Source organism: Macrobrachium nipponense, chromosome 19 (genome assembly GCF_015104395.2).
Source record: "Macrobrachium nipponense isolate FS-2020 chromosome 19, ASM1510439v2, whole genome shotgun sequence".
Classification (NCBI taxonomy): domain Eukaryota; kingdom Metazoa; phylum Arthropoda; class Malacostraca; order Decapoda; family Palaemonidae; genus Macrobrachium; species Macrobrachium nipponense.
In genome coordinates this window covers 30259700-30276123 of record NC_061088.1, presented here as the reverse complement: position 1 = coordinate 30276123, position 16424 = coordinate 30259700, and the positions used below count along the sequence as shown (strand labels likewise).

General features: G+C 39.5%; 1 protein-coding gene across 2 annotated transcripts in view; it reads right to left on the bottom strand.

The window, feature by feature from the left end:
* Positions 1–16424, bottom strand: part of LOC135215555 (PHD finger protein 12-like) — a 201920-nt gene that overhangs the window by 35446 nt on the left and 150050 nt on the right. For both annotated transcript variants that reach the window (XM_064250396.1, XM_064250403.1), the window contains exons 11-12: positions 12501–12749; positions 5356–5438 (exon numbers count right to left, since the gene is read on the bottom strand). In XM_064250396.1, coding sequence (XP_064106466.1) covers positions 5356–5438; positions 12501–12749 — 332 coding nt within the window. The remainder of the gene's footprint in view (positions 1–5355; positions 5439–12500; positions 12750–16424) is intronic.

Sequence of the window (16424 nt, the reverse complement as noted above, 5' to 3'; positions counted from 1 at the left end):
CTCAAGGTTGCAGAATTCAACGGTTCGAACTGGGGGCCGTTGAGCCACCTTAAAACTACATCCAAGTTCCATTCCACTTCTTCAGGCTTGAAAATCTTGGAGGAACTAAAGGATCTGATCAGGTCACTGATGTCCTAATTTGATGAAATGTTGAGGCCTCTATGCTTGAAAACCGATGAAAGCACGGTCCTATATCCTTTAATAGTTGAAGTGGCCAACTTCTTAGTGTCCCTCAGAAATAACAAAAATTCTGCAATTTCTGTTATAGATGTCTCAGAAGAAGAGATGCTATGTCGTCTGCACCATGACCTAAAAACTCTCCACTTGGACTGGTAGAGCTTGGCAGAAGAGCTTCTTCTGCAGCTAGCAATAGCCTCTGATGCCCTTCGCGAAAACCCTTTTGCTCTGACCAGGTTCCTGACAGTCTGAATCCTGTCAGGGCCAGAGCGGACAACCCTTAGTGATATCGGTTGAAATGGGGTTGTCTGAGAAGTGATGGATTTTGTGGAAGTAGTCTGGGAAAATCCACCAGCAGATTGAGAAGGTCTGGGAACCACTCTTTCCTGGGCCAGAATGGCGCTACTAGGGTCATTGTCACATTCTGGTGTGATTGAAGCTTGTTTAAGACCTCTCTTATCATCGCGAAGGGAGGAAAAGCATAAACATCCAGTCATGTCCAATCTAGCAGCATTGCATCTGTTCTCCACGTTAGTGGTTCTGGAATCGGAGAACAGAAAATGGGAAGGCGATTGTTCCTCGATTTGGCGAACAGATCTATCGATGGTCTTCCCCAAAGCTTCCAGAGGTCCTGACACACTTTCGTTCAGAAACCATTCTTTTGGTAACACCTGATTTACCAGACTCAGTTCGTCTGCAAGTACGTTCATTCTCCCTTGCACGAATCTTGGAAAAAGGGTGATCCTCTTCTCGTTCGTCCAGGTGAGGAGATCTTTGACTATCTTGTTGAGAGAGAACGAGTGGGTCCCTCCCTGCTTCCGTACATATGACAACGCTGTGGTGTTGTCCGAGTAGACCGCTACGTTTCTTCCGGTGACTAAGTCGTCGAACACTTGTAGCCCTAAGAGGATGGCCTTCAATTCCTTCCCATTGATGTGCAAGGTCTTTTCTCGTTCTGTCCACAGACCTGACACTCTCTTGTCTCCTAGGAGGGCTCCCCATCTTCTGTCTGAGGCATCTGAGAAGAACTGCAGGTCGGGGTTCGACACGACTAGGGAGATTCCTTCTTGTAATCTTTCCCTCAAATTCCACCAACGAAAATCCATCTTTATCTCTTCCGTCAGGGGGAAAACTAGTGAGTCCGACTATGTCTTCCGAGACCAATTTGCTTTCAGGAAGAACTGAAGCGGTCTCATGTGTAGGCGTCCTAACCTGACAAAACTCTCCACTGAAGCCAGGGTCCCGAGTAGGCTCATCCATTCAAGCGCTGAGCAGGATGGGCGAACCAGAAATTGCTGGACTGTCGACAGGCAGGACTCTATCCTCTTCGGGGAGAGAAAAACCCGAAAAGCTAGAGAGTCTAGTATCATCCCTAAATAGAGAATCCTCTGAGTTGGAATCAATTGGGACTTCTCTGTGTTTACTATGATACCCAATTGTTGTGTCAAAGTAAGTGTCTTCTCCAAGTCCTTCACACACTGACGCCTGGATCTGTCTCTCAGGAGCCAGTTGTCTAAGTAAAAAGCTGTGTTGATCCCCATCAAATGCAGCCACTTTCCCAGAGGAGCGAGAATTCGAGTAAATACTTGAGGGGCGGTTGACAGACCAAAGCAGAGGGCTCTGAACTGGAAGACTCTCTTCTTGAAGACGAATCTCAGGAACTCCCTGGAGTTCTGATGGATGGGGACATGGAAGTATGCATCCTTCATGTCGAGAGATACCATCCAGTCGCCCGGTTGCATGGCTGACATTACCGATCGACTGGTTTCCATTCGGAATTTCGTCTTCCGGACGAAGAGGTTTAGAGCGCTTACGTCCAACACAGGTCTCCTGTTGTAAAACCCTGGGGAGTTCGTGTCTGTTACTTCCTCTATGGCCTTTATGTTGATGAGCTCTTCTACTTCTTTGGCTAAAGCCAAAGCTCTTGTTGATCCTGTTGAGTATGCTGTCAAACAGACAGGTGTATTGTACAGTGGTGGATCCTGCATAAAAGGGATCACATATCCCTCTCAAAGCACCTGAATTACCCACTGTTCTGCTCCTCTTCGACTCCATTCCTCCCAGTAGTCGTGGAGTCTTGCCCCCACGGGTGTGTGAAGGACCTTCCGATCATTTCTCTGTCTTAAAGGAAGGTTTCTTGGCAGACTTGGAGGTGGTTCGTAGATTAGTTCTTGGTCTCTGCTGCCACCTCGACTTCCCTCCTCCCACCTCGACTTACCTCCTTGAAAGGGATGTTTTTATAGAGAAGCTTTGGCTCCTGACACTGGAGGTTCCTTAGGTCTTCTCGCTGACTGCAAGAGAAGATCATTGGTGGACTTTTTCTTAAGGTCTGACAGCACATGCTTAATGGTTTCTTCTGGAAACAGGTGAGATTTACTCAGGGGGGAGAACAACAAAGCCGATTTTTGGTTCGTGGTTACTCCTCGAGATGTGAAGGAGCACCACCGTTCTCTCTTCTTTAGTACTCCCATAGTGAATAGGGCGGCCAATTCCCCTGAACCATCTCTCACTGCCCTGTCTGCACAGGACAACACATTGAGCCAGTCGGCAGAGAAATCCTCATCTAGAGACTGGCAATCTTTAATTTTCCTGGCTAATGCTGCAATAGTCCAATCCAGAAAACTGAAGACTTCGATCAACTTGTTTAAGTTCTTCACCAGGTAATCCAACTCGGGTGAAGAGAACAACAATTTCGCAGCCGAGAATGCAGCTCTTCTGTGAGAGTCCACAAGACCGGAGAAGTCTCCTTGGGAGGAGGCAGAAACTCCCAAAGAAGGAACTTCTCCTGTCGCATAAAATCTGTAGGTTTTATTCTGCAGCTTCAACAGAGGAAAGGCGAACGAAGCCTTGCCTGACTCCTTTCTTAGCAAGCCACTCTTCTACTTCCTTCAGTGCTTTCTTTGAGGACTGAGAAAGAACTGGTTTCAGTAACCCCGAAGGCGCTGATCTCCTATCCTTCACAAACATCGACGGAGGTGAAGAAGGCGAAACTGGTTCAAAAAAGTCCGGATAAGTCTGTAAAAGGAACCTTAACAGACTAGAATAAGCAGAAGAGGGCTTCGAATCCTGATCTTGAGTTTCCTCTTCTGACAGGACGGCCGATACCCCGTCTTCTTCTTCCGTCTGGCTTGTTGTCTTCTTCAAAAAGACCATCAATTCTTGAAGATGATGTTTAAAGGGACCCAAAGCGGAATCCTCTAGCAAGGGTTTGGCCTTCGCATCATCCTTAGGCGAAGACGAAGTCGTGGCTGTCGTACAGCTCTTCTTCGAAAACGAACTACTGGGAGTCGAAACAACACGAGACGTATGAGGCGAACGAGTTGAAGCAGCTCGAGGCGAATGAGTTGAAACAGCTCGAGACGAATGAGGCGAACGAGTTGAAACAGCTCGAGACGAATGAGGCGAACGAGTTGAAACTCCTACCGATACACAACGAGGCGCGTCAGTCTCGCAAGCGCGTGAGCGCTGTAACGCACGTGAGCGTCTGACTCCGTCCGACATTACGCTATCCGAAGAGAACTGATGATCTTCCCGGAAAAACTGGTCCGGTGCGAAACTGCAGGAAGGTTGTGGACTCAAGTGCTCCTTGGATTTCTTAACAGGCGGCGACATCCCTCTCGTACGCTGGGCATGTCTCTTCAAAGGACGCAACACTAAATCACTCCACACTTTTTGCCTCGACACAGTCGACTGCACTTCACTGATATCTACGCCTTTCCAGCTGCGTTTCCTGGGCACTCGCGAGTCGACTACGTCGACGGAGTTGGCGACTGACTGTGGGCAAACTCCCCCAGTCTCCCTTCGACCTCCGGTATGTCTTCTCACAGGAGCTGGGGAGCAGGACAGGGACCTTTGTCTAGGAGAACAGGGGGAACGGATAGCCGCCTCCTCGGACACAACACTGACACTTGGCCTAACACTGGCCTTTTCACTTGACTACCCTACGAACGCACGAAACGACATACCCAAATCCATAACGGATTTTGCCAAGAACTCAAATTTCTTGTCCATCTTGGACTTTTAACAAGGAAATGGTGTTGGGATCGGAAACATGGGATACCTGGTCTGGAGTAATTGGTACTGAAGTTTGAGGACTATCAATAGGTGAAATATTCGATAAAAGTGGAGAAGATAGTGATGGTTTGTTTGCCTCTAAAGGCACGGGAGTTGTCTCTACTCTAGTTTTACTACCCGCTCTAAGAGCTTTCTTTTTCCTATCTTTGTCCATCTTATCCAAATGAGCTTGAAAAGTCTTCCAACCTTGTTCATCTAAACTACGGCACTCATCACAAGTTAATTCCTTGCTACAGCACTGACCCCTACATTTAACACATTTGGAGTGCGGATCGTAACATAGTTTAGCTAATCTACTTTGCAGCCACTGCTGCAAAACCTAACTGAAGAAGAACTAGCATCAGCCATCTTCGTAATAACTTGTTAATAACTAGGCAGCTAACTGATGAAGCAAAAAAGGCCAACCAAGAAATTGTACATCACCAAAAAGAAAAAATCCACAATGGCGACGAAAGTTGACTGCAACAACAAACCACCGGTGTTACCCCGTGGCCGGCAGAAAACGAATTGAAGTCTAAAGCTAAGCAGTACCAGGTATTCCTGAAAGTGGGCGGGATCTGTATCACCTACACAAACAATGGCAGCGCTGCTACCGCCGCCAAGAATTTGAATTTTTGACTGCCAGGTAAGAAAGCGTACAGCTAATGTAATTGTTTGGTAAGTCACTTATGTGAAAATAATTATTCTGCAATATATCAAGGAAAAATTACAGCACCTATATGCATCCTAAAAGAAGACAACTTTTCATCATAAAGTCAATATATAAAACTTGAAGGCTCAATTTTAATAACTGATTTCAACCTACAACATGCAATATAAATTCTTTCAACATTTAAGAATGCCAGTTTAAGCTACCTTTCCAAGTCTTTGCACAATCAATCTTCATGCAAGAGGGATCTGATCTCCAAAAATAGGTACACTGCACTTTTTGTCTGAAAATATTCAACCTCAAAATACATGAATGATGTATACAGTAAAGACTTCATGTAGAATTTAACATTCTGCATGTATTTAAAATGCAGAGGGGCAGAAAACAGAAAGGATAGCTCATACATTCACACAATTTCAGTGGTTATTATTCAGCTTTACACATTCTCCTCTTACCTCATCATAAAATATTGCTGCGTGTTCCTGGGAAATGTAATTACAATGTCCATAAGTACTTAGATCTGCATGATTATGGCTTCCTGAAAAGAAATATGATATACAATTATTGTATCTTTAATGGGCAGACTATTTTACGCCAAATTGCAAACCACGAGACAGTACCCCATAACAGTCAGTAGCTATTCCAAGGTCTAGCAATTCACAATTCAGTACTGTCTCTAACATCATTATATTATAATTCTTGGAAATTTTAATATGTAATGTAAAAAGCAAAATATTCATAACCAAATAAACTCTTATTGAACGAATTCCTTATGCCATTTAATGGTAACCACATTATCTTCATCATCAATGCCCTTTACCTTCACAGTCTGGGCTAAATATATATTAAGCACACCCCTGGAATAGGGCTTAATTTAAGGATGGTCAATCTAAAAAAAAATATATCAATGGAAAGAGTAAGAGATGTATATGCACATGGTATAAGAAAAAAAATTATACAAAATTTTCTGTACCTTCCAGGGGAATTTAAAAGTGAATGTTTCCAACCCTGTGCAGGGCCTCTTTGGCAAAACACAGCCGTAAAACTATGCTACTTTCACCAAGTTATAAGTGTTTTTTCTAATACTTTTTGTTTTATTTTTTCATTTTATTTTGTAAACCTATAATTATAGCTTACACATCATAATATATTGAAAAGAACTAAATTCAGTAACAAATTCTGAGTATGTTTATTGTAAAATATTTACAATACGTCCTGGTTTCGGGAGTGACAGTATTCTTCCATGACAACTCAAGTCAAACTGATATCCCTGTCTCCTCTACTGAGCTACTATAGTTCCCATGCATGAGTTACCAGAACTCAATTATGTCCTCTACTGAGCTACTATAGTTCCCATGCATGAGTTACCAGAACTCAATTATGTCCCATGGAACTGGTCTGATCATTTTTTCCATATAAAATTAGTTCAAAATGTATGGCACAAAATCTTGATCATATATGTGTTACCAGGACTCCACACAATGCTATATGGAAACATTACCCATCCTTAAGGGGTTAATATATTTCTTTTTAAATATAAGGAGTTCAAAATTTTATGAGTTCTTTCTGCTTCCTCATACTTTTTGCACTTTCTACCTAGGCCATATAAAAAACAAAATTTGACCCAAACCCAAAAACATTACAATAAAAAATGTGTTCAAACTAATTTCAAAACATCAGTAAACACTATCCAACCAAATTATCAACTATACTACAAAAAACTTTAGAATTTTAAAAACTTTTTAAAAATTTAATTCCAAATAACTTAAATAAAACTATACTGCCTAACCATAAAAAAGGAATACTATACATTTACCAAATAAAATAACACTTGAAACCAGATCAAGGAAAAAAATTAGGGTTCCCTACAATAGAAAACATAGCCTTGCTTTGAATGAGTCTCCCAAATGCTTTGAACCTCAATAATGAACAATAAAATTGATATTACTATTCCTCAATATGATACCTTCCTAACTCAATAAATGTGGGGACCTCTTGACAATGACTGAAAGGTACATTCTGCAGGTTTTGATTAACATCTTCCAGCACCATCTTCACCAGCAATCAATGCTGCCGAGTCTAGCAATTCACAAACATTTTACTCTAAGGCCTTCCAAATTACGGCAACTCAATGGAGGTAACTATACATTAAAATCTACCCTGTAGAGCAATTACAGTGATGAGAACTAAAAAGTAGGAATTCTTATTGGTGGAGTCCCAAAAATGGTAATTCTTCTTCGACACAATCTACTTTGATCATAGATACTGGTCAAAGTAAATGGGTAAGTTCAGCTACCAACACGTCTGTCTGCCACCACTTTAACCTTCAACTACAAGGAAAAAGCATGGCTAGATAAAGGCAGGACAATCATAAAATCTTCAGGAAGTTGCAGGTCATGTGGACTTATTCCACAGCCTGATAAATCTACTATACTTACCAGATTACTATGGACTCAGACACATCTGATAAGTTGAAGTCCCCCTATACTGTTAGTCAAGAGAGTAAAGAGCTGCCTATCTACAGTCTTGGGAGCCTCCTTAATTCCCAACAAAGGTTACCATAATTTCACAGTCCCTTCACCCATGTCCATGTGTACTGAGCAAAGCAAAAACTATCACCAGCCAAAAAAAAAAAAAAAAAAAAAAAAAAAAAAAAAAAAAAAAAAAAAAAAACCTGAACAGGGCGGCAGTCTTCTTACCAAGGGACCATGCCTTATCTGCAATCATATGGGTGTGTTGGCTGATGTGTTCCCCATTACTAGAGCCACTTCTATCCTAGCTTGTGGTATTAATATGGCCCTGATTGGTGGCTGTTTGTGCTGTTTCTAGACACAAGCTCTCCACCACAGGAGAACAGTAGAAGAAGGCAGTCATTATTTCTGCATTCCATGGGGTGGTTCTGGGCAAGACTGCACATGCAGCTTCAAGCTCCCTGAATTTGTTCTGATATGGACTAGATTATCCTAAAATGGTGAGTGCCTATGTTATAGGGCTGAAGGAGAATCAAAAAGTCTAAGCCAAGAAGGATAACAGAATGAGAGGCATGATGCTTATCTAATACCTGAGTTGGTTCACATTCAAGCTTGGTTATACAGAATCATCCAAAGGAGCCACAGAGGGTTGAGTTGGTGTGACACTAGCAGACGCAGCAATGGGAGATACTGACTGCAGTCCTGGTAGTGTAGATTAATCAACAGGAAAATCTCCTTCACCTATACTAGATTGGAAGGAATTGCTCCAGATTGAGAGACTGGGGCTGAAGGCATGAAGATATCGGCTGCAGCACTCCTAGCACATCTTCTTTAAACCTGTTAAAGGTTAAGGGTCCTCTGGACAGACAAGCAATCACAGCATGTAGAACAGCCAACCCTGACTCTTGACACACACACACATACTACACAAAAGACGAAGATCTCTATAGAGATCAGACAAACTATGCAAATAACATGGCTTACTAGACTAGCCTTTAGAAATTAACAGCAGCACCTTGGTCAAAAGATGGAGAAAAAAAGTACATAAGTAAAAACAAGAAAAAATGAAAAGAGGCAGATTCACAATATATATACAAGTATTAGTGGAATGCTCCACTAGCTTAAAACAACTGACACAATTACGGTATATACAGGAGAAATTCAATTCAGATATACCTCGACATGAAAAGATGGTAAATCACAGAGAGTTAATCACACAAAATGAATACAAACACAATGAAATCAATAAAGAAATGAGCCGTAATTGAAAAGTAAGAATACAGGGCACATGAAAATATGAACAATATGAATAATTTCCTGAGCAATCACACCTATTACTTATTATTATTATAAAGAATTTGTTCATCCAGACCTCTCAGGAATTTGTGGATATTTCTCATAGAAAAATACTGCGAATATGCGAATTTTCCGCGAATAATGCTGGGAAACATTCCCGAGAGAAATCCGTGAATCCAGAGAACGCGAATATGGGGGGTCCACTGTATATATATATATATATATATATATATATATATATATATATATATATATATATATATATATATATATATATATATATATATATATATATATATATATATATATATATATATATATATATATATATATATTTATTAGACCAGTGGTTCTCAACCTTTATATGACCGTACCCCCTCTAAGAGTTGGTCCTTCTTTCCAGGCCCCCCTTGCATATGTGAGTAAAATTCCCTCCCAGACTTGAAAAAAAAGAGAGAGAGAAAAAAAAAGAAGGGGTTTCGAGGGATAGGGAGGGAGGTCAATAATTACAAAACATGGGAAGCCCATTAAGCCTCTCTAGAGTGGTAGACTCTAGGAAAGTCATGTTATAAGGCAATACGTTTGCGTTTCTTCATAAACTTCTGAATGTGAGTTCCTCACTCGTTAAGAGAATAACGAATATAATTAGATCATTTTCTTTATTAATTTTTCCCTAGGGCTTGTGCCTCCCCTGGAAATTGCTGATGCCCCCCAGGTTGGGAACCACTGTAGTAGACTATTTAGAAAACCAATTTTATTAAGGAAGATGATGATCTTATTAAAGAAATCTTTGCCTTCAGCAAGAATGCCTTTTAATGCTGAGTTTTGAAAATAAATGCTTCTTTGTTGGTTCCAAATTGGACATTCCACTAACAAGCATTGGACAGTCATTGGTGTTTAGCATGTATTACATTTCATTGGCTCTGAATGTGGATTTGACAAGAAATGACCATGCAAAAATCTAGTATGGCCTATACGTATTAGGGCTCGTGCCTGTATGATAAGGCGCCCTATGAGGTAATGTTAGACTAGCGATAATCTATACGCTAAGTCGGTTGGTATTGCACTTCCATCTTCAATGGAGTGTCTGGGGTTTTGTAGATCACTTACGAAGTCGGTATTATCTTTATGACGATGTGTTAAACTCATGGTTCGGTGAGGTTCTTGTAGAAAACACAAGGTATAAAAATAGTATATTCTTCTGAAGTTTTACATGATGAAGATCAGATATGATCGTACAAGTCTTCTATGACGATAGCTTGATCGCTTCTGCCAATGATGATGGCTAATCCTATTCCTCTACATGATAAAGCTTAGGTAAAGAGGTACAGGTCTTCTAATGACGATCACTAACTCTGTTCTCCTGTCTACCATCTCTGTTACAAGTTATGAAGGAACAGACAGTAGTTCGAACATATGAACATACTATCAGATGACATAGTTTCATACGAACACACAATCGAATGAGACACGCTACAGATCACGTAGGCCGTTTGAATAATAGGTCGGGGTAGTTGTCTCAAGCAGGGAGCTTGGACTAATGTTTATAAACAATTGAATGACTACAGGTGACGGCATGTTATCTTAGCCTACATACTTATTGTATACGTCATCTTTAGCGTCTCTAGTCTGATCACATTCCTGCAAGCAATCTGGTTGACCTCTTTAGTTTTAGACTTTTATATATATGGACTAACATTCCATATTTTATTATGTAAACACTTACATACGTATCCTTGTTAATATAACTACTTAAGTTCTTACTTTTTGAGACGATGACATTCAGAATGTACTTCAGTTTTTAATATTTTTCAGTTTATTTATAGTTGGCACTGATGGCCAATCTGTTTCACAGTCTTGTTATAATAAAGGCTCCACACCAAACAATAAATAAATACTGAAACACCTGTTAACAATGAGCTGCACAGGAAGCAGGGACTTGGGACTTAATCCTTGAACTCTTAACCTAAAGTTAAGTATATCTTAGTTTAACCAGACGACCTAGCTGATTAACAACTCTCTTAGGGCTGTCCTGAAGGATTAGAATTTTATTTACATGGCCAGGACCTCCAGCTTATTGTGGGATCCAAACCACATTATATTGAGGAATGAATTTCTAATCACCAGAAACAAATTCTTCTGGTTTCTCACTGGCAGCAGCAGAAGCGAACTTGGGCTACCAGATTGATAGGCAAGTATGCAACCCACTCATCCACTGAGGACCTACTTAACTTACAGGAAAAAAAAATATATATAACATAAAACCAAATGTCAAACAAAAAGGGTGGAGCTAACTTCAGAGAATTACCTAAATAGCTTACCACTTGTTGCCTAGTTAATTTAGACATCAAACAACCCAAACACTGGAAAAATGGGAAATACCTAAAAAAAGTTAACTAAAGCAACCACAGTGTTGTACTCTGAAATAATAAAGAAAAAGCACTTGCAATAACTATCTTTAGTAATTGCCATCCACCAAGGGAAAGAAACCTCCATATCAGAAATTATTATAAATAGTAGTAGTACCTGGCTAAGACATCACTAATTCACTTATCACTTAGAAAAATGAAGGTGAATGGATGAACAATTGAATTTTAATGACTGAATTATTTGTATTGGATGATTTAGAAAGTCCCTCATGATCTGGGGAATTATGTGAGCTGTTTACTGATATTCAGAAAAAGTCAGGTACCAGTGGCAATCCAAGATTCACAAGTACATCTCTAAGGCTTCAACAGATCAGTTTGTTAAATCAAAGCCGGAAGTGTCTGGGACATCCAGACCATGAATATGGGCTAGTTATAAGTTAAAGGTTTGTAGAGAGACAAGGCTAGTTATAAAGAAAGTTTAACCACACTACCAAACTAGGGGTCTTGGTTCTTACAGACTGGTCTTAGGGATGCTTTTATAACAGAATAAAATTATGTATCATCTCATAAGTACAAATTTGCAGAAGTCTAACAATGAGAATGATGTAGTGGAATTCAGCCAATTTCTGTAAAGGATTTGTGTCCAATTCTTGTTATTCACTGTCAACTGTAATTTGAATATTATGTAACACTAATGATGCGCTGCACTCCCTACAAAACAGAAAATGGGTCATGAGAGATTGCTAATAAGTGACTATGTATCAAATGGGTATTATTTCCAAACCTCAAATTATTGTGGGTGTCATTATTCCATGTCCTAAGTGATGTCACTTTTTCATTTATGAGATGTAATGGTTACATACGCAGATGATATCCAGTACCACACAATTCAATGTTGATAATATACTAAAATTTTATAGAAAACAGCATTTGATATATTGAAAAGTATTTTTCAAAGGCTTCTATACAACTAGAATCACTGAAAATTTTAGTTTTGTGTGGGTTCACTTTACATAACCTTGACAGCAGCCAGGGCTAAGGATAAATCTCCTGAGAAAATATCTACCACATTAGAGTAGTTTTCTTATCTGGAAATATTATGAGGGACATTTTGACTCATCAGTTGTACAGTCTAGTACATACTGTGGACCTTTTCACGGAATATATTTAATGTATGATGTTTTGAATGCTACATGTAGTTAAAAATAATTTATTTTACCAATATTGAAAGTTAGACCCTGCACACTAAAGAATCCTTCCACAAGTCCTCCATTATATTGGCTGAAAATATTTGAAATTTGAAATTTTAACTAAAATATACCAGTAACTTTACTTGAGATTCTTAAAAACAGCAAAGGTCTGTACATACTTTGTTCAATAAAAAAAATGACACAAATAAATATGCAAAATCAGCATTCACCCAAAAACAATGAATGTTATATACTGCATTCAGAAACAACTAACCTTTCCCTATATGAATTATTCTATACGTCATTGGTACTGGTTGAGTACTATATGAAGGTGTTGGAGGTTTGACAGCCCAGTCTTGTAGGTGACTATCTGGAACCAAAGGGCATAACAGAGCACGTGCTGGAAGTGGTTTTGTGGTTACACGTGCTGCACTGGGATCTGGTGGACACAAGAGTTCCTCTAAACGCTGCCACGCTAAAACTTCCACAACCGATCTTTCTAACTGGCTTAAGGTCACATCAGCTATAAAAAAAAAGGATTACAAGAATTTTAATTTGTGCCATAGTTGATAAATTGCAACATACGTACTACTAAAAGACAAATAGATGTCATAAGAAGGAAAATACAAAATTCTATTAGAGACACACCTCATGTGAGACAGAAAAGACAATTTTTTAAAGGAGTAAATTGTATTTTTCCTAGCTTTATATAGTATACAGGTTTACAATTCCTTACCCAAAATTCTAAAAATCAACATTTTCTATTTTTTTGTGGAAGTTAGTGTCAGTCATTCATAAGGTCACAATGTAATGTAATGACATTTTTAGTCCCAATTAATGTGAAAATTCATGTGTTTACTATACATACTTGTGTATAATGTGACTTTCCCCAGCACTTTTTAAACTACCGTACTTACTCGTGTATCATGCGACTTTTGAAGCCCTAATTTTGGAGCTTATTTTAAGAGGGTCGCATCTTACATGAGATATAAAATTCGAGTATGTAATAATCATATATTAGTATTGTATGATAAAATAAAACTTAATGGATATGCATCTTTTCCTTGAATCTTTTAAAAAGTTGTTTTACTTCACTGCATCCAATAATATTATATGTATTTTCATATTACTATTTGTTTGTATTATATAATACAAACATAGCAATCATGTTTTGGTTTGAAAATCAGCTGGGGGCGATTGCGAGTAAGTTTGTTTTGCTGTGTCGAACATCAAATCAGAGCGACTTTCTTGCTTCTAGTTAGCGCAAATGAATCTCAAGATACTCTATTTATATGAGACGAAGGTTATTTTACATTATACAACAAAGAAAACCAGATGTATAAGCAAGCAAATGTCAGAGGTGAAACTCGAACGTGTACGCTTTCATGTTTCTGCTGGCACTGAAGGGTGTAAAGCTCAGTCTTCCCATCTTGTGACTCATGGAATCTCTGCAGATGCCATTGCTCAAAATGTGTTTGATAATAATTATCAAAATTTACAATAACAAGAAATACTGCATTTCCTTATACAGTTCAATATTTTTGGCTTATTGAGTTGCTTTTACTAATTACCCTGTAACTATGAAAATAATAGGAATTTTGATGAAATATTTTGTATACCCATTCTCCATTGCCATAAGGGGCTCCCTGAATTTTTTCATGACTGCGTTTTTTGCCCTATATTGGCCGGTCAGCACCCTTAACGCATGGATAACCCATAAATTCACTAATGGCAACTTTTAGACTGGTTCAGATAAAGTGGGTGCCTCATGACAGAGCTAGTTGTGTACTTGACTTCAAGGAGAGATGCACTGCCTCTCTCTCACATATCTTATATAGTTGCTCATAAATACAGTGGTCCCCCCGTATTCGAGGGGATGTGTAGCAGACCCACCCGTGAATAGTTGGAACCCCTATCAAAATGCTTTACACCTATTTGGTTAGTTAAAACTCAAGGAAAAAAAAAAAGGAATTTATGGATACTTCTCATAGATAAATACTGCGAATGGGCAAATTTTCCGTGAATAATGCGGGGAAATGTTCCTGAGAGAAATCCGCAAATGCGTGAGTCCACAAATCCGGAGAACGCGAATACAGGGGGGTCCACTGTATAACCAGGGGTTGCAGCTGGTTTTAGTTCTTATCTTTTACAATAGTATGTCAGTTATAATTGTAATTTTGCAAATAAAAGTGCAAAGAAATATTAGAAGATATGCATAATCCAAAAACGTTACTGCATCTTCGATCTAAATTAATTTATATAAATATTTCACAACAAATATGCTCAGAATTTGTTACTGATTTTAGTTATCTGTTTTGATATTGTGTTAGTTGTAATTATAATTTTACAAAATAACAAAAAATTATTTATTAGAAAAACATACATAACTTGATAAAATTTACAATTTTCTTGTAAAAGCGGCCCGCAAGGGTTGTCAATAGTCATTTTCAACTTCTTGTGGAAGGTAGATAAAATTAAAAAATAATTTTTTTTTTTACATCTTATGCATTTGCATATCTTCCTCTTTCCATTGATAATTGGCCAACCTCAATATTTTCCCAGCCTGGGGTGCAGCATAAAGATTTTTTTACACCAGCTCCTAAGGGTTAATGGTTGAGGAAGATAGTCTTCTAGATGATTTTAAATAAGCAGGAAATCTCCAATCTCTGCTACAGATGTCTTAGTGTCCACTTGGCTTGAGATACTTCATTTGAGGATCGACATCTGCATCGAGCAATAACTTCTGCGACTGACTTTGAAAAGCCTTTCGCTCGCACCAATTTCCTGACTGTCTGAATGTGGTCATGGCCAGAGTGGACAGTCTTTGGTGGAACCATCTGAAATGCAACTGTTTGAGTAAACTGGATTTTTGAGGCAACAGTCTCAGAAATCTATCAGTGGCTAAACAGGTCCAGAAACCATTCCTGAGTGGGCCAAAATGGTGCTCCTAGCATCATAGTTACATTCTTGTGGGTTCGGAACTTGCCGATGACTTCCCTCACCATCTTGAATGGAGGGAAGGCATAAAAGTCTTTGTACAACAAGTCTATGAGCACTGCATCTGTCGCCCATGCTAGAAGATCCAGGGCAGGAGAGCAATATAGATGCAGACGATGGTTCTTGGCAGTTGCAAACAAAACCAGGATTGACCTTCCCCACAGTTTCCAAAGTTCTAGACAAACTAGAAGGTCTAGAGTCCACTCGGGGGATAACTTGCTTTTGGCAGTTCCATTCGTCCACTAATACATTTAATTTTTCCTGGATAAATCTGGTTATGAGTTTATATGGTTTTGATCTGCCCACATTCGAAGGGCTCTCACTGCTTGGTAAAGGGTGAATGAGTGTATCCCCCCCAACTGCTTCTTGACATAAGACAGTCCCAAGGTACAGTGGAACCTCTACATACAAAAGTCCCTACTTATGAAAAATCCAGGATACAAAAGCAAAGACAAAGATTTTTTGCTTCTGTGTATGAAAATAATTCATGTTGCGAAAGGGTGTATGTACTGTACATCGAAATTTGCCCGGGCCGCCGAGAACAAGTTTCAAACTCGCGCGCCACCAACTCAGTAGACTCGCCACAATCCTCCCACTCTCCCATTGGTTCCTGATGCTAGTCACCGCCGTAAGATTCTGCTCTCCTATTGGTCAGCATCTGTCCCATCATGCACCTACGCAAAGGTGTCCCTCGACCATTTTGTCGCATCAGCGTTATCGCAAACACCTGGAATTTATTCGGTCACATAGATTTCGTTTGCTAACATAAATTTGTGTTAGTGATTTCGCTTTCTTTGTATATTGTGCTCTCTTTACTTACGTTATTAGCCATGGGTCCCAAGAATGTTGCTGAAGTTCACGGAAAGAAGAGGATGCTTTCTATAAAGACGAAGATGGAGATAATTAAAAAGTATGAAGCTGGCATGCAGTTGAGTGTGATCGCTAAGGAATATGGCCAAAATCCATTGACAATAGGCACCATCCTTAAGCAGAAGGAAGCCATCAAAGCAGCTACACCTTCCAAGGGCGTGACTATTTTTTCCAACAAGAGGAGCCACGTGCATTATGAGATGGAGAGGCTGCTTCTTGTATGGATTAAGGACAAAGAAATCGCTGGCGATTCAATAACCAAGACGACAATCTGCCACAAGGCCAGCGCTATTTTCGGTGATCTGAGTGCCCAGGCCGAAGATGACGCAGG